At 40.9% G+C, this 19,880-nt stretch overlaps 1 protein-coding gene across 1 annotated transcript in view; it reads left to right on the top strand.

Annotated features, from left to right (window-relative positions):
- Positions 1 to 19,880, top strand: part of HIBCH (3-hydroxyisobutyryl-CoA hydrolase) — a 225,500-nt gene that overhangs the window by 138,507 nt on the left and 67,113 nt on the right. The window contains exons 8-10 of the mRNA XM_082260054.1: positions 10,888 to 11,033; positions 17,336 to 17,422; positions 19,725 to 19,783. Coding sequence (XP_082116180.1) covers positions 10,888 to 11,033; positions 17,336 to 17,422; positions 19,725 to 19,783 — 292 coding nt within the window. The remainder of the gene's footprint in view (positions 1 to 10,887; positions 11,034 to 17,335; positions 17,423 to 19,724; positions 19,784 to 19,880) is intronic.

The raw sequence follows: 19,880 nt of genomic DNA, 5'->3' as shown, positions 1-19,880 counted from the left end.
CTGACAGCAGCAGGTTAAGCTGTCGCAATACAATGTCCTAGCAAAAACTAACAGTGTGTGGCCAGTTTATCAGTGATGGCTTACAGCTAAATTACTGTAAATCCAGTATGGTAACTATAATGGATGTTAGAGCCATAAATATGAGAGAAACACTTGCTTAGGCTTGCCTATCTTTTTCATCAGCCAAAGTCTATTGCTCCAGTGAGATGCTCAGGACATTTGTGTCATACAAGCTTAGGGAAAACAGAAATTAATTAGGTCACATCCAGCAGTGCAACACAGCAAAGTCTGTAGTGCTGTATCTGAGAAAATCTGTGTCAAGCATGTCTCTCCAGCTGCAATCCCTGAAGCGCTTTAAATCCACACCAGGAGAACGACATCCTCTCTGCATGGCCCGTCTGATCTGCAGCTTTAAGGATTTCACAGAATCTCACATTATTTGTCACCTAATCTTTAGTAGTAGCTTTCGCATGAACATTTCATCTGACACATGGTTAAACTATTTCTGTAATAGCAGGATTGCAGCAGGAAAAAAATGTACTTATGTTTTTCTGCAAAAGAGATGATATGTCCTGATCGGTTTCCTATATAGAATTTTTGTGTAGCGATACAGTAATTACATTGTACTTTTTGTATAATAGAGCATCATATGGAAATCCTTAGTCATTAGGTAAATGTATGAAAACCACAGCTGCTTAGCCAGCTCTAATGCATTCCCAAAATGGATCACAACATCCACTAGTGTAGAATAATCTTGCACTACAAGCAAAATAAGAAACTGGGCTACAGATCAGTTTAGTGCACTGTCAGAGGAAGCAGTGACTGACAAATGCTGTCAGTGGGTGGATTATGTTCTGACTCGATGACTGCAGTAGACATATCTCTTAACTCATAGAGGATGTATTTGCACTGTTCTTAATTCCTAATCTGTATTTTTGACTAAGGTACTTGCTTATTTTTTGTAAAATGCCATTATTCAATGTGTCACATTCTCTCTGAATAAATTTTATTTGTCATAATTTTAATAGTAATTTATTACAGCTTTATCTGCTTTTGCGTCACCATACTTTTGTGAGTTTGCAAGTATACCTGAAATGGTCATTGTTAAAAAGGAAAGAATAAAATATAAAACAAATTAAATATGACTTTGTTGAAGTCAACACGTATCTCGTCTACCTCCTCTGTTTCAGGTGTTTTTAGCAACTTGTTTTTTTTTTAACAATTGAACAATACAAAACTTCCCTAGCTCTCAATCATGTCAGCCATGAAAAAAAATTCTTATCTTGCTTTCTGGACTTATAAGCGAGGATCCTGCTTGGTTTGGCAGGAGCAGCCTTGAGCCCCCTGGGATGGGGTCTTTTTTCCTAACCTTTTGCTTTCTTCTCCCTCTCATCACTCTCAAACATTAGATCTCTTAATATTACTTTCCTATTCTTTGTACTTCCCCTTTTTTTTCCTTTCTGCTTCTCCTTCTTGGTTGACTATAGCCAGCAGCAAACACGTAGAGACTATTACTGTACATGGGTCACGACATTGAGAAACTGTTTCTCTCTTTTATTAGTCTCTAAATGGACATATTGAAGTCTATTATATTCTCTCTTTTTTACCCCTTTTGTCTTCTTTTTTGGGCCTTAACTAGATTTTTCGGGCATAAGCCAAACGATTCAGCATAGCCAGGGTCAAACAGTTTGTGACATCTTTACCGTTTGATAACCAGACATAGACTTCTTGCCTAGGCATTTGTTTACTGCCTCAGGAGCTCATTCTTATATACAATACAATATAGCGATAGGTGATTATAACATTCGCATGAATAGCAACTCATTAGGAACTGGTGGGAAGGGTTGGTCTTGCCCCCATACGGACACAGATAGACCCCAATGGGGGTGTTCGGATATTCCTGGGGCATCGCCGACATCTCCAGCGTGTCACAGTACATTCTCTGTTTTAAGTGTTCACTGTTCTGCTCTGTTTCTCCTGTATTGTTCGCGTTGACTATGTTGAGCCAGACGTTAATGTAACTAGTGCTATGCTGGCGGAAAATGGAAAATGTTCTATTTGGATTTTTGTATTTTATTTGCAATTCCTTAATAAAAACATGGTAAAAGAAAAATAATTCTTAAAGTGTATGTATAGGCAATTTTTTTTTTTCACGACTTGGATAGAGAAGGTCAGAATTGGAACCCCTACTTAGTTTTCATTGCTGTAGCTATCATGATGTCCATTGTCAGAAAGGCAGAAAGTGATGGGATATCCGAATTGTTACATTTGTTACTAGAACAAAAGGCGAGTGGAAGTATTACAATGGACACATCTGTTTAGATGACAATTGTCTAAAAGCAAAATCCTTTTTTAGAGATTTTATCTTACTTCCTGTTGTATTTCTAGGGCAGAAACTAAAAGGAAATTAGCTCAACAGGACCCAGCAAAAAACTGACGGGGGTTTGAACTCATCCTACATCCTACTAAGTTTTTGTTATCAGTGAATAGGTGATTACCTATAGCGCTTGCTACAAATTAATAAACCGTCTAATAAAATTCATAATATGACAATGTAGGTAACCAAATATAAATGGTGACAATAAGAGTGCTTAACCACTTAAGCCCCGGAAGATTTTACCCCCATTCCGACCAGGGGGTATTTTGCGATTCGGCACTGCGTGAATTTAACGCACAATTGCGCGGTCGTGCGATGCTGTACCTAAACGAATTTGACGTCCTTTTTTTCCCACAAACAGAGCTTTCTTTTGGTGGTATTTGATCACCTGTGCGATTTTTTGATCACGCGCTATAAACAAAAAAAGAGCGTCAATTTTGCAAAAATAGCAATATTTTTCACATTTTTTTATATGAAATTCCCCCCAAAAAAAATGTAAGAATCAAAATTTTTAAAAATTTTCGGCCAATTTGTTTTATGCTACCTATGTTTGGTAAAAAAAATCGCAAAAAGCGTATTTTGATTGGTTTGCGCAAAAGTTATCGCGTTTACTAACAAAGGAAAAGATTTTTGTCATTTTTGTTGTTTTTTTTTTTAACGCGTAATGGCGGCGATCTGCGATTTTTTTTGCGGTACTGCGACATTTGCGGCGGACAGATCGGACCCTTGACTGACATTTTTGACACTTTTGGGGTTACCAGTGACATTTCTACAGTAATCAGTGCTATACATATGCACTGTTACTGTAAAAATACACTGGTAGTGAAGGGGTTAACTTTATTTGGAAGGGAGGGGCTGTGTGTGTCCCTAGGGGCGTGGTTTCTACTGTGATTGGCTGTGGCTCTAGCTGTAAGGACACTGATCAACGGATCTACATACCAGATCCGTTTTATCAGTGTCTTTGCAGCGAGGAGAATGACAGGCAGTTTGTTTACACAAGCTGCCTGACATTCTCCCTCTCCCCCGCCGATCGCCGAGTGGCCGGCGGACATCGGGTCCGCTGGTCACACGCGCGGGGGGGTCCGTGACCACGCGGGAGCGGGAGCGCGCCTCCGGGGGCGCGCGCTCGCTCCCTAGACCCTCACAAGCAAGCAACGTAGCCCTACGTTAGTTTGCCTGTGAGGGGCTGACCGCCGACGTAGATAGTCGTGCGGCGGTCGGCAAGTGGTTAATAAATATAATGTGTTAAAAAATAAATAAATAATAAATATATTCACTCTCAAAAAAAATCTTGAAGTTCATGTGCACAAACAATTATAAGTGAAGAGTCCATAAGATGATGCAAAAAAAACAAACATCAGTGACTTCTTGATGAAAAATGTCCAAAAATTATATATATTTAAAGTGCAGGTGCTTTCTCTCTTGCCCTGGTATCCCTTCACCGTGGGAGATAAATAAAATTCACACTCACCAGAACTCGTGGGTCCTATATGTCTTATGACACTAGGACCAATCGTGCTTAGATGACCCTCTCCAAGGTCAGGGTGCGTTCCCTCCTGGCGAAACTATCCCTCTGCAGTACCACTCTTACTGCTGATAGCCTCCAAATCGGGTGCCTTTCCTCCAAACAGACCTGCTCCTTCTTGCAGTAGCAATCCTCCTGTTAATCACCTCCAATCAAGGGGGGTGTATAGAAGAAAAGAATCCAGATAGTGCAGTACCGTTTAAGTGGTTTATTAATGCACACAACCCCGGTCAATCCAAAAAATACATTCCCAATGGGGTGATAAGAACAGGTGTAAAAACAGGAAGAATCAATAAAATCCAATAAATAAGGTGAAAAAACAGTGAGAAACAGTATAAAAAACCGAAAGAACGCTGTCATACATGTGAGCTGCGAGTGGAGAGCGGTAGTTCCGGCTTGCGTTCCACTAAGCTTGTATGACGTCACGACGTGCGTTCCAACTAACGCGTTTCGTCATTGGCTAGACGTCTTCAGAGGACCTTAAGAGTATACAAAGTAGTATAACATATAGGTAAAATTTCAACAATTTATTTCTCTAAGTTTTACAAAGTAGTAGACAGGTTTGTCGTGTATGGGTTAAAGACCCATTAGTGGAGAACTGAGGAAATTGGAGGGTAAGTGACAGGTGAAATAGGTGACTTTTTGAACATTTGTCTCTTATTGTCCCATGCGTGTGTGTCAGGCTTGGAACTTTTTCAGAGGAAATATCCAGAAAATGATCCTACGCGTTTCGGCTACATAAAGCATTAATGCCCTTTTCAAGGATAGGTCACCATGTCTGAAACAACAATAGGCTGTTAGTTTAAAAGCACATATGCCAAACCAAAACAGAATTTGTGCAAAGTGCTTTTTGCTACATACATCTTTCTTTTGTCTGATCCATGTGTGAAAGGTTATTCCCTTGGGTTCCTAGTTCGCATCAGGAACTATTGCTGCTTCTACAAGTAATATGTAAATGATGGAAGAATTTTAGTTCTTTTGAGGTTCTCTAAGAATATATGGAAATTTTGGTAAAGATAAATAAAATAAATTACTTACAGGCTAAATCATATAGATTAGCTGTACTGGTGGAATCCGTATTGATTCTCGTCAGAAATGGGGGTAATTGGTAACTATAAAAATTAAGTAGGTATAAAGGTAAATAAGGTTGAAATAGAGAAAGTGGAAAATAAGGTAAAAACAAATAAAAACTTTTCTTTTTGGTGAAGAGTGTTTATTTTAGCCATTAACTGCTCTTCAAAGAAGGAAAAAACACAAGCAGGGCCGCTTCTGTATTGGTAAAGGAGGCTGTCCAGATGGTTAAAACTCACTTTTGTAAACAGCAGAGTAGGATTCCAGTTGCAGCGTCTCTCAAGGTATTCCCTGAGTTAGTTCCCTGGCCTTATAAGGTGGTTCGCGCATGCGCATTGCTGCGCTGCGCGATACCACGTGACACGGCTATGACGCAGCTCTTCCTTATTGCAAAGGCGCCGGGAGGCAATTGCGCATCCGGGATGCCGTGTAGCCGTGGCGTGTTGGCCGCCGGCACGTACTATGGAGCAGGATACCCCTGACGGATATCTGAGGAGGCAGAAAACCACCATCCTTTTTAACTCCTGATGCCCCCGATCAGAGTCGGGGCTTTCCGTGTCGGGTGCGATTTAGAAAAACCCAAATGGATGATCATCACATGGATAGGCTTGACAATAATAATACATATACACAAGAGGTTTATGATGATTCAATCATACATGTAATTAGTAATAATTTAGACAAAAAATAATATATATATGTATCTCAATATGAATCTATTCAGTATAGAAAATTATGTATTACAGCAGTTGCATAAAGGGGATAGGAGGTGACACAATTTGTGTCTGGGTGGTTTTTCTGGTAGGGGGAGCAAAAGGCCAGCTAAAGCTGGACATAGACAGATCGCTTAATGGGGATGGGTGTCACGTACCTGGTAGAAGAGCCTGATACGGTGAGGAAAGCCTCTCTTACACCTCTGACTCGGGGCCCCTGATAGAGCAGACAGGTAGCACAGGAGTGCAGAGGGGCACGAGTGCCTATTGGTCTTGATAGTAGCTTAGCCGGACGAACTGTCAGGATCAAGCAGGGGAAGACTGTCGGTGGACCGCAGCGGAGCAGGAGTGCCGTATGGACACCACTGAACAGGAGACAGGAGCAGGCTGGGTCTGTCAGTAGGTTGCAGCAGAGCAGGAATGCCGGATGGACACCACCGAGCAGGAGACAGGAGAAGGCCAAGTTCGTCAGCGGGTTGCAGCGGAGCAGGAATGCCGGATGGACACCAGTGAAAAGTAGGCAGAGACTAGCAGCAGGCAGTCCAGCAGGATAGTAGGCAGAAACAGGATCAGGCAAACCGGGTCATACACTGGCAGACGGATCAGGTGCAGATGTACAGGCAGAAGCGTGGTCAAAGACAAGCTGGGGTCAATGCAGGCAGAGTTCAGGAGAAGTCAAGGCAAGCCGGGTCGATAACAGTAATCAGATGCAGGTTTACAGGTAGCAGGTTTACACAGAAACGCTGTAGACAAGACAGCACTGAAGCACAGCACAGGCTCAGTTTAAATAGCCCCCTTGATGACCATACAAGCAACAGGTGCACGCACTTGTGCAATGGGCGTAGCCTATGCACAGCAAGCTGTCTAGAAGAGCCATTCTGTCTATGGGAATGCCCTTCCTGACAATGGGTCTGGTTTATGTTTTGGGTTCTTTGTGGAAGAAGAGTTTTTATTTGATTTAACTAAAGCGTATGGAGCTGTTGAATGGGGAGACTATGTTGTCATATTTAATCACTGAGTGTTTAAAGGGTTGATTGGAAAGAGGAGGTGAGAGACTCATTCAAGAATTTTGGCGAATGAATTTCTAGAATTTTTAAATATGGATCCGACAGAAGTTGTAAAAAAGTACTATTTAATCAGTTTTGCCTGAGGTAAATCCTTCAAGGAATGGGCAGAAGCTTTCAGCTTCATTTAGGCCCAGTGGTGTTGTTGCTTTTAAAAGGTTGATCGACCGCATTTCGATTTGCAATAGGGTTTTATTCCAATCCCCTCCTCTCAGTGGGATGTGAATTCGGTCAAGGGCAAGGAAGGTCACTTTGGGCATTTTATATTTGTGGTCATAGGCTACGTGTCTCCCGAGGGGGATGTAGTAGTTGCCAACACGCATGGTTTGTAGGTGTTTGTTTACCCTTTTCCCAAACTCTTGTCTGGTTTTGCCGACGTAAAACGAGCCACATTCACATAGCATTAAATACACTATTCCTCTGGTCTTGCAGTTTGTGAAATGTTTTGGCTTGAAGGTGTCTCCATTTGGTAAGATCATAGTTGTGGATTGGCGGATGACTGGGCATTGTGAGCAGCTTCTACAGGGGAAAGTTCCCTTTGTCTTACAGGGATCCTTTCTGGATCCTTCCTCATGCTCACTATGTACCAGGCTTTGCCTTAGAGAGACAGCTTTCCTGAATGTGATAGGGGGGTTGTCCGGTACCAATCCAGTAATATTCGGGTCTTCCTTTAAGATGGACCAATGCTTCTTTAAGATATTTCTTATTTTTTGGTGCTCATTTGTGTATCTCATAATGATTCTAGTGGATGATTCCTCATTTCCAGATTCCTCATTTCCAGATTCCGCTTGTTTATTTCCTTTGTAGATCAACCCTCCAATTTCCTCACTTCTCCACGAATGGGTCTTTAACCCATACACGACAAACCTGTCTACTACCTTGTAAAACGTTGAGAAATAAATTGTTGAAATTTTACCTATATGTTATACTACTTTGTATACTCTTGCCCTTAAAGTCCCACACAACTTGGTTTGAGGCACCAAACCCCAACAAAACCCTCAATGAACTGTAGCTCCCCAGTGCCAGCAGCAATCATGCAGCCCCAAACCATGACACTCCCACCACCATGCTTGACTGCAGGCTAGACTCACTTGTCTTTGTACTCCTCACCTGGTTGCCGCCACACTCTCTTGACACCATCTGAACCAAATACGTTTATCTTTGTCTCATCAGACGAGAAGACATGGTTCCACTAATCCATGCCCTTAGTCTGCTTGTCTTTAGTAAACTGTTTGCGGGTTTTCTTGTGTATCATCTTTAGAAGAGGCTTCCTTCTGAGACAACAGCCATGCAGACCATTTTGATGCAGTGTGTGGCGTATGGTCTGAGCACTGACAGGCCCACCTCCCACCCGTTCAACCTCTGCAGCAATGCTGGCAGCACTCAAAGCAGGCGATACGGAGGGGACACATCCATAAAGGATTTCCTAAGGGAAGGCACACAGTCTATCACTGATTTTCTGAGAACTAGGATTGGATTCTTACCCAGTTCAGGCTATTGCTTCCAGTGTATACTAATGTTTCTGATTATCTTCCATCTGTCTCCCCATTTGAGTGGCATATTATAAGGCTGGATGAATAGTGCTATCACCTAAGGTGATTGGTGATCAGGATACACCCTTTGGCTCAGTGGAGGAACTCCTATATTATCTTATTATCCTTCTTTGATCTTGGCTATAAATGGCTTGATATATTCTTTTAGTGACCCCGACGCCTGCCCAGGGATATTTGCTTCACCCCGTTTCTGACCAATATGGAATGCTGATTTTGTCTTCGGTCTCTCTGGCCCTGAGGAAGCCCCAAGTGCGAAACGCTTCCAACCACGGTCACCTACGTGGTATTTTTTTGTATCGAACTTGTTATTTTAACCTATATGTATATTTTAATGAAGAAAACAGTGTTTTTATAATTAATTGTGCTTCATTCATAAACATCCCCTTCCTTCTTTTGTGGCTGTTTTAAAGTCCCGCTTTCTCTTTTCAATATTGTTTTTACGTGTATATTTGGGATGATGGCCATATAATCACGGTATTTTGTGCCCCACATCTAATGATGATTAGTAATGATTTTATATTTTTGGTTTTGGGTTTACGACTGTTTAATTAATGAAACACCTTAAGGTGTATGCATGATGCATTAATTAATGAAACACCTTTAGGTGTATGCATGATGTTTCTACATTGATATGTTACTAAGCCATCTTAAGTTCCTTTTTAAATTGCATTTACGTATTACATTGAGAAGTTATGATATAATGTTGATTGTGTATTTATTTTAATTAGAAATCAAAAAACTGTTCTGTTTCTGCAATATTTGATGCTTAGCTAGAATATGAAGGAGTTTATGTTAACAATAGCAGTTTGTGCTTTGTCCTTCGGGTAAAAGAATTCTCATACTCTTACTCTTGCCAGGAGATAAAAAAGGCTTATTTTACTTGACAGATAAATTGTTAGCTGAGGAATGTTGCTTTACCCTTTCTAATTGTCCCTGTTTGACCCTCCACATTAAATACCGGGAACGTTTTTTGGTCTACTTGGGCTGAATTCTTTCATTATACTCATTCTAAAACTGTTTACTGAATCACAAGCCGAAGATTTTGTAAAAGCATTCATTCAACTTTAATTATTATCTTTAGACCTTGTTATTTCCCCACTTATTTTTTGTCAGATAAGTACTATGTATTGCATTTTGTGCTTTTACCAAATACAAGCGCTTATGGTTTTCAACATGATACATTTTTATTAGGAGGAGTAAATCACAGGTGTATGGAACAAGTCAGGCATCAAAAGTGCTTTTTCGCTTCAAAAAAAAAAAAAAAAATGTAAGCTTTTTGACTTTCCCAAAAAACAAATCTATAAACCTTGTATGAATGGTTAAAGTGAAAATACTGGTACTTAATAATCAATGAAAAGTTTCTAGTTTTCCTGCAAAGATATCTGGGGAGTTTTGTAGCCTTTTAACAAAAATGTATATGGTGCTCACAGGTAAACTCCTGGAGGGAGAATCAAACTCTATATTCAAGAGAATTTGCTGCATTTCCCCTTATAATGCAGGGAAGCAGGTCTCGGTGCTCACTTGTCACAATTCAACAGCAAATGTACCCCATATAAGATCTTTCAAGGGCAATCACAGCATATAATTCTCTTTTATTGATGCAAAATTACAAAGGCTAAAAACACCTAAAATCGAATCAATGGCAGTCACCGTATTCTTTAAAGTGGAGTTCCATCCACATTTTAAACTTTTCGCCCCTGCGTTCGTGACTACTGTACGATTTATCATTGGGCACTTTTTTTTTTTTTTTTTAACAATATGTACCTTATATTGCTGGGGAGTGCTCCACTTCCGCTTTTCCTTACCACAACGAGGTACATAATTTCTGGCCAGCAGCTGCGCGTTGGCTCCTGGGAAATGAGTTTCATCAATCCCAGGAGTCAATGGGCATCCTCCGTCTGCAGCATTGCAGTATTTGTGCGCCACGCTTTCTATGATATGCCCATGTGCGAGCGCTGTATCTCGGAAGAAGCAACTAGTGGGCTTCAGATGCCCACACTCAAGATGGAAGCGGGCTCACCGGGAAGAGCAAAGTCCTTTTTTTTAACCAGAAAAAAGACTACTTAAACATACATTTATTACTCTAACCGATTTATATATGTGTAGGTGTGATCATCACATGTGTGTTTAAAAAAAAAAAAAAAAACTGCTGGAACTCCGCTTTAATTACAGGTTTCCTAGTTGCACAATAATTCTTCTGTAATAGTTTTTTGATGACACGTTGGCTATACTGTAGTAGCCAATTCTTGTACCAATTTTGACATGAAGTTTGTCATCATCATGTTGACATATAATTCTTGTATAGTTAGTTTCTAATACATTTGGTATTCTGCAGTGGATTATTCTTTTATGTTTGGTTTATATTGAAGCGTACATATTTAGTAGATTATGCTGCTGAGTTGCTAAATATTAGGTTAAATTTCAAGTGCTTATATACGCCAGAATTCAACACTATATAATGCCTTGGGTCCTCTTATTCTATAATAATGTTAACAAAATGCTCCCTGTCTGGTGTTTTGATTGTTATGTAGCATATATGGCAATCTGCATCTATATCATCTTTGATTGTTTTCTTCCAAAAAAGGACTATTCCCTGATGTTGGAGGAGGGTATTTCTTACCACGGCTTCCTGGAAATCTAGGCTTATATATTGCTCTTACTGGATTCCGGCTAAAGGGAAGAGATGTGCAGAAAGCTGGCATTGCTACTCATTTTGTTGAATCAGAAAAGGTAGGATTTTGTATAACTCTGTTTAAAAGTGTATGAAGACCTGGCCTGTAAAAAATAAAACAAATAGGTTTTGTTTTATCTTTTTAAGATATAATTGTTTCAGTAAATGCTATGATTCTTTTTAAATTCCCTAATATGGAAGCTAATCTGGTATTGCAAGATCTTATTTGTTTGGGGTTGAGCAACATTATAACCTTGTTATGATAGGCACTGATAGATGACACTGGAGGACACTGATTAGTAGCACTAGTGGGCACTAAGGGGACCGATGTCCCTCTAACAGTAGCCGGTTAAAGGCTTTCTTCTTTTCTTCACGCTGACAGTATGAGGGGAAGAAAAAGCAGATAACCGGTTTCGGTTTACTTCAATGATCAGCTGTCATTGGCTGACAGCTGAGCTGATCATGTGGTAAAGGGCCTGCTGTAATTGGCCCTTTACCCGATCTGTGATCAGCCAAGTCCCAAAGACTCGCGATCACAGAGTGCGCCAATGGGAGGATGTCCATGTACATCCTCCCGGCATTTTAAGCCCGTGCTTTAGCCGTCTTTTGGCTATAGCGTGGGCACCCAGTGGTTAAAAAAAATGTACATTTCTCATTGATACTCCTTATCCCACGACTGACTACATCACATCTAATGTTTTATATTGATTTCTGTGTACACCTAGGCACAATTATTACATACAGTCATGGCCAAAAATATTGGCACCCCTTAATTTCTGTCAGATAATGCACCACTTCACCCCGGAAATTGTTGCAATTACAAATGTTAAGGCGTTCTCATGTTTATTTCTTTTGTTTGTATTGGTATGACACAAAAAAGTAGAGAAGCAATAATCTGGCAAAACTCCAAAAATGGACTGGACAAAATTATTGGCACCTTCTCAAAATTGTAAGAAATAATTGCATTCTATTCATTGCAAGTTTGTGATGCTCCTGTAATTTGTAATTAAACTCACCTGTGTCAATTAACAGATGCTGACAATGCAGAAATCACACCAGCAACCAGTTAAAATGGTGAAAAATGTACTTAACCTTTCTGTTGTGTATCTCTGTGTGCCACATGGAGCATGGAGAAGAGAAAGAGCAGCAAAGAATTGTCTGAGGAAAAATTGTGGAAAAGCATGGACAATCTCAAGGTTACAAGTCCATCTCCAGAAATCCTAATGTTACTGTGTCCACTGTGCACAACATTGTCAAGAAGTTTACAGCCCATGGCACTGTAGCTAATCTCCCTGGATGTGGAAGAAAGCGCACAATTAATCAAAGAGTTTGTCAAAACTTACCTGAGGAAGCCAGGATCTTTTTGTGAGAATGTGGTATGGACAGACTAATAAAAACTACAGCATTTTGGTAAAGCCCATCATTCTACTGTTTTCAGAAGAAATAAGACCTTTAAAGAAATAAATACATTCCCTACAATTAAACATGGTGGAATTTCACTGATGTTTTGGGGTTGCTTTGCTGCTTAAGGCACTGGATTCCTAAATGTGTGCATGGCATTATGAAATCTGAAGACTATCAAAGAATTTTGCGGTGTAATGTAGGGCCCTGTTTTAGAAAGTTGGGTCTCTGTCAGAGGTCATGGGTCTTACAGCAGAGCAATGACACATCGCAAATGTCAAAAGCACCCAGAAATGGTTTAGGACAAACCACTGGAGAGTACTGAACTGCCCAACAATGAGTCCAGATCTAAATGCCATAGAGCACCTGTGGAGAGATCTCAAAACAGCAGTTGAGAAAAGGAACCCTTCCAAGAGACCTGGAGCAGTTGGCAAAAGAAGAGTGGTCCAAATTTCCAGTAGAAAGGTGTAAGAAACCCAATGATGGGTACAGGAAGTAATTCATTGCAGTTATTTTTTTCAAGGCGTGTGCTACCAAATAATAAATTGAGGGTGCCAATCATTTTGTCCAGTCCATTTTTGGAGTTTTGCGTGGAATGTGACAGATTTAGATTTTTTTTTCTCCACTTTTTTGTGTCATACCAATACAAAAAATAAATAAATAAATATAAGAATGCCTAAACATTTGTAATTGCAACAATTTTCTGACCGAAGTGGTGCATTATCTGACAGAAATGCAGGGGTGCCAATATTTTTGGCCAAGACTATGTATTTTATCTTGAGTTTTAATTGGGAATGGAACATGTTATATTATTAGCCTGGATATTTCCCCCAAAATATGAGCAACACAGTCTTCTGGCTGCAGGTCTTTTCTGTAAGCCTAATTTTAAAGTAACATATTGGGGTTGTACAGCTCAAAGTTAAAGTTCGCCTTTCAATTTCAGAGAGCTTTTTCTCTTTTAGGCATTCTATTGTGATACATGTGAAGCCCCTTTCACACGTGTTGGCCGATACGGTCTGCCTGTCAGTTTTTTAGGCAGACCCGATCAAACCATCCATTGCTCTCTATGGACCCTGTCCGTTGACACCGGCCCACATCCAATCCGATTCACTAAAAACAGATGGATGGTGATACGTTCTCTATCCGTCTAGCACAGGGGTCTCCAAACTTTCTAAGCAAAGGACCAGTTTACTCTCCTTCAGGCTACAGGAGGGCCAGACTGTGGCCAGTGGTAGAAGTAGTGCTCCACTGTTGGTATTAATGTGATGAATAGTGTTATTAGGGGGGATGGTGCCCCATCATTGGTGTCAGTTGAGGAAATAGGGCCCCAAGGGCCAGATAAAGGCAAGCAAAGGGCCAAATGCAGCCCCTGGGCTGCAGTTTGGAGACCACGGGTCTAGTGGCTTGGATCAGATGGCCGTTGGGTGTGTCTGTGTCCGCTCTGCATAAGCGGAGCAGAAATGGACAAGCCATCCGCCTAGGCCCCTTTCACATGCATGTGGGGAAGGCCCTGTGGGCGTGTACATTTACATTTTTCCGGCCTAGACTACTTCTGCAGGGGGCAGCATAACCCATTCAGCTAATGAAGATGGAGGCTGCGTCTGTCAATGGATTTCAGAGAAAAAGATTTTACGGTAAGATCTTACAAAAACCGTATTTTTCTTTTTCGCTACATGTTTTCTTTAATCAAGACTTTGTGCTAAACTAGTCTTTTGATGCAGCTATCCAGATAGGTATGTCCTCAGCATTAGCTCTGGAGGCCTTACCTGGACCCTGCTAGATTGGGTGATTGTGGGACCTGCTTGGAATTCGTCCTAGCACTGAGTTCTGCTTGTAGCATTTTCCAGACCTCTGCGCGCTGTGTTGGGGGCTTAATGCTTTCAAGGTCCAGAGCCATGGCACAATCTCTGGTGTGACCCAGAGTCTGAAGACTCATTTATAAGTAAGTGATATGGGTGCTTTCAACAGGCCATAAGATAAAGTTCTACTTCCAACCCCCTTCCTAGCTTTTTTTATTTGCTGTAATTCCTCAACACTTCCAGTTTGTTGCCCAGTTATTCAGACTGTCTTCCACACCCTGTGTATTCACCGAGTTTCTAGCCCCTGTGCTTGCCTTGCTACATTCCCAGGGCATCTCTGTTGTGGGATATCTGGCTGGTACAGATCCTGACCAACAGTGTGGTTTAAATCTTTCAGACCTTTAGACACGTCAGTTGGATCGCATCAGAAGTCTGTGTTACACACCTTCAGCAAGAGTTTTTCTTCCACAAGAAACACTTCAAACTCTCCTCTCTCAGACTCCTCTGTCCATGTGTTGACCAACTCTTCACTTCTGCATTAGAGTCATGAGCCTGAGGGTAGCCTCTTTAGAGGTAGTCTCATTTGTCCCATTTTACTCCAGACCCCTACAATTCAACATCCTGTCATCATGGAACAAATTAGTTCAGTCCTTTGTCAAGTCGATTCCCCTGACACTAAAGACCAGGTTGTCTCTTGCCTGGTGGCTTAGAAATCCAGCTTTGGAGATGAGGAAGTCCATCTTTGAAGATTATCCCAATGGCTGCCAGCCTGACAGGAGTCACTCTGATTGTGCAGGAGACTGAGATGCTGAAGAAATCTCTACTCTTGATCAACTTTCTGGAGCTTTGTGCGATTTGGGTGTCTCTACAACCCTGAATATCTTGACTTGAGGGTTTCCCTATCCAGACTCAGCTGGAGGATGTCACAGCAATGATGTATATGAACCATCAGGAAGGAACCAGAAGTCTCGCCGATGCAAAAGAAGTAGAAAAAATGTTTGACCTAGCCAGAACTTTATGTTCCAGCCTTGGCCACTGAAGATTGGACAGTTGGCTGACAGACTACCTCACTTGGCAGGACCTGGACCCAGGGTAGTTCCAGAACCTGTGTCACAGGATGGGGGATGCCAAATGCTCCTAGCCTCCAGTTTTAACAGCACATTGGACAGGTTTATCTCTAGATACCGAAACCCTTTGTTGGAAGCAGTGGAGGCTCTGGTGGTTCAGTGGGCTTAGTACAACCTGATCTACAGGTTTCGTCCTCTGAATCTCCTTCCTTCTCTGCTCCACGGGATAAAGATGGGGAATAATAGTAATATTCATGGCTCTGGACTAGTCCATGCAGATGTGGTATTTAGAGCTGATCATCAGACTCCTGGCAGATGCTCTGTTGGCTCTTCTAGAATGATTTAAATTTCTGTCTCAAGGACTAATTTGCCATTCTGCTTCATGAACGCTGGCTTTAACAGCATGGCTATTGAAACACAGGTCTTGAGGAACAGGGCCTTTTCTGAGTTTACGATTTCCACAACGTTAAAAACCAGTAAGTCCACTTTCTGTTAGATCTACCATTGGACATTATTGGCATGGTGCAAGGAAAGAAAAATAAAATACTCAATGGAACAAATCCTAAACTTTTTACAGTCAGGCTTGGATCAACAGCAGGCCTTGAGTACTATCAAGAGTCAGATCTCATTGCTTGTGATCTTGTTCCAAAGACCGTTAGCCACCTATTCATGTTTAAGACTCTAGTACAGGGTGTTTCTTATGTTGCTCCCACGTGCACCCACTTGTTTCTCCATGAGATTTGAATTTGGTTCTCTTGGCTCTTCAAAAATGACTCCCTAACCTATCGGGGATATTCCTCTTTCCACACTCACTTACAAAGTTGATTTCCTTTTTATTTCTTTTTGTTATCACTCTTAACTTATGATTTTGTCCTATAAAGAACCCTTTCATGCCTTATACAAGGGCAAGGGGGTATCACAGAGCTAGAGCTTCCTTCCTTCCTTCCTAAATTGACTTTAACCTTTCATCTTAACCAGGACATTGCACTACCATCCCTTTGTCTGGCTCCAGATTTCCCTTCATTATCTGGTTGTAGTTCAAGCTGTACATGTCTACCTTGCAACACCTGCCTCCATTGTAGCACAACGTTTCCTGTAAAGGGGAGCCAGCTTTTCTTTCCACCATTTCTCGTGGCTCAGACAGATCATAATTTAAGCTTATGTTCTTGAGGATTGGATTTTACACTTCCCTGTCAAGGATCGCCTTACTATATCTGTCAGTGCTTCTTGGGTCTTTCTGGTATCAGCCAGCTATTTCCCAGATTTTCAAGGCTGCCCCTTAGTCTTGTGTTCACATGTTTTAGCAGGTGGATGTTTGTTTATTGTTAGGCTTGCTAGTGTTGTGTTGCTATGTTGCCCACGTTTAAGTTGGACTGCTTTGAATGTCCCAAATGTCTCTGAATCCTGTGCCCCTTAATGAATAAAAAATATCAGGACTTTTGTACTTACATTAATATTCTTCTTTGAGTTCATTAGGGGCATAGGTTCCAGCCCTCTGTGTGTTGAGGTCATTCCCTTGGCACTGCTTTGCTACAAAACCTGAGGCATGCTCAAAGTGGAAGGGCTATACCAGGCTGCTCACTGTTTTTTGTTTGCTATTGTCCGAAATTCTCCTGTATGCCACGATTTAGCCCAAATGTGTCTGAATCCTACTTCACTCAATGAACTTGAAGAAAAATATTTCACGATAACAACAAAAACCTTGTAATTGCAGGATTCCTTTGCTGCAAAGAGAAGCAAAAAAAGAAATAGATCAGATCTGCTTTGCTACTTCATGGCTTTTAGAGCTCACGCGAAACCCTGATGGTATCAGACATAAGACATAGCTCACAATGCTAACAGATAAGATAAGTTATTTTTAGCTGAGTCCAATGTGATTTAAAAATAACAATCACATGGCAGAAAAAAATATCCTTATATTTGTGTTAAAGCGTTGTAAACTGAGCCTCTGGTGTTATCTATATAACTGTAGTGTAAAAGCTTTGTGGTTACATTGTGGCCACAGAAGCCTAATAGAATGTAGTGTTTTTTGTGATCAGATTTTTTTTTTTTTTTTTTATGTACATGTATTAATTTTTTCAATTGCTTTGTTAGATTCCATCCCTTGAAAAAGACCTTACATCTCTGAAGAGACCATCGAAAAAAGATGTTGTTGAAGTACTTGATACCTATCAGACAAAGGTATTTAAATACCTCTGTATGTATTTATCTGACCTAGTGGTTAGTCTCAATCATAAATGCACACTAATATTTTAAACGAAATGAAAGACAAAAAAGAAGAAAGGAGAAAAAAAAACAACTCACTCAACATCAAAGTCCAAGGAAACAAGAGAAAAGAAGCAAAGTATAAACAGGCTTAAGGTGTATATAGAGAGTTACTAAAGGGTAATTACCTTAAGGGTAGACAGCCTATTTTAGAGAGTAAATTTCATTTAACCACTCTACAACCGCTCACAGTAATACTACTGCGGCAGAGTGGTTCGTTATCGTCCAGCCACGTAGTATTAACGTGATTGGACACTCCCCCTTCTGGGCGGCGCTTGCGCGCCGCCGGAGGCTCGCTCCCGCTGTTTTCATTCACAGCGGGAGTCGGGCCAGGGGAGGAGCAGCGGCGATCGCCGCTGCTCTTACCCGATCGTCGGGGATCGAGTCTGGAGATCCGCCCGCTGTGTGTAAACACAGCGGGCGGATCTCCATAGTGACAGGGAGTGACAGATCGGAGTGTTCAGCATAGCTGGACATCCGATCTGTCCATGACTCACACAGTCACCTCCCCCCCTACACGTCAGTAAGCACCAGGCATACATTAACCCCTCCCTCTCCAATAAAATTAACCCCTTCCCTGCCAGTGTCATTTTTACAGTAACAGTGCATATTTATAGCATTGATTACTGCAGTAATGTCACTGGTACCCCCAAAAGTGTCAAAAATGTCAGTCAGGGGTCCGGTCTGTCCGCCGCAATGTCGCAGTCCCGCAAAAAAAATCGCAGATCGCCGCCATTACGCGTTAAAAAAAAAACACCAAAAATGACAGAAATCTTTCCCTTTGTTAGTAAACGCAATAACTTTTGCGCAAACCAATCAAAATACGCTTATTGCGATTTTTTTTACCAAACATATGTAGCATAAAACAAATTGGCCCAACATTTTTAAAAAAATTGGTTTTTACATCTTTTTTGGGGGGAATTTCATATAAAAAAATGTTAAAAATATTGTTATTTTTTCAAAATAAACGCTCTTTTTTTGTTTATAGCGCAAAAAGTAAAAATCGCACAGGTGATCAAATACCACCAAAAGAAAGCTCTGTTTGTGGGAAAAAAAGGACGTAAATTTCGTTTGGGTACGGCGTCGCACGACCGCGCAATTGTCAGTTGAAGTTGCACAGCGCCGAATCGCAAAAAGTGGCCTGGACGGAAGACAGCAAAATCCTCCGGTGGTAAAGTGGTTAAACAATATCACATTATAGCAAAAGGTAGAGCCTGCCTTTGCCTTATGGGAAAATTACTAAAGCCATGTAGTCCAAGTATTCAGAAACGATTTATACGAATCGGCATGGGTCAGGCCAACCCGTGCTGTTTTGTTCACTAGACCTATTCATAATCATTCTTATTGCAGTTTTTTACCTTCATGCTCTAAAGTATCCCTGCCATCAGAATACTATCAGTGCTGCTGGCTATAGCCAGCAGCACTGATCGTGCAGAAAAAACCCAACAGGCTGGTTGTACAGAAGTTGATTGGTAGATCAGCTTGCCCTTACATGAATCAAAATTTGGCCGGTCCCTGGCATGGGTGGCACAGATAGAGCTAAAACAGGCCTAGCTGCTTAGTTAAAATGGCCCACACCTCAACAGACAGATTCCTGCACCAGTTTTTTGGCACAAGAAGCTTAGGTAATTCCCCAAAATGTGTTAACTTTTCATTTTAAAAGCTGAACTCCTGGAAAAACTTTAAATACACAGAGATATATTACATATGTGTTTTACCTGTCATATTATTTGTATTTCTTTCTCTCCTATCCTGCAATTTACACCACTCTGTCAGGCAACACAGCAAGGTTTGGAACAAGTTTTACTGCAGTAAAGCACTACAGTTTGGTCTCCTCCCTGCCCCCAGCATGTTGTGATTGTACAAAGAAGAGGTGGCAGTAGATTTATATATCATCCAACTGCCCATTTAGCACTCTTCTTCTTAAGAGCACTGAGAGGCTCAGAGTAACTGCCCTCTTACATCCAGTGTGAGTGCTGCTATATAGGGCATTACAATTTTTTCAAAGTCTATGAAAAGCCAATTCTTGTTTTTTTTTTTTGCTTTTGAGATAGAATAGGGGCAGGATTTTTTTTTCCTTGCTGTCCTTAAAAAAAAAAAAAAATATATATATATATATATATAAACTTTTTGCTATAGATACACTATACAGTAAATGAACACTAATATTCAATAATACTTTAATCACTGACATGTCCCCTCAATCTCTGTTAACCAGAGTGCAGCAGGTGAAGAGAAGCCCTTTATTCTTGCCGAACACTTGGACAAAATAAACAGGTATAATATATAATTATTGTGTGTCTGTCTACTAAAACATCTATCGAAAAGCAAAATAAAAATACATGCATGCTATGAACTAATGCTAATTATTTTT

This window comes from Pelophylax lessonae (genome assembly GCF_965119305.1).
Source record: "Pelophylax lessonae genome assembly, chromosome: 6".
Taxonomy (NCBI): Eukaryota; Metazoa; Chordata; class Amphibia; order Anura; family Ranidae; genus Pelophylax; species Pelophylax lessonae.
Note: the sequence above shows the minus strand (reverse complement) of the source record. Positions and strands in the feature narration are given on the sequence as shown.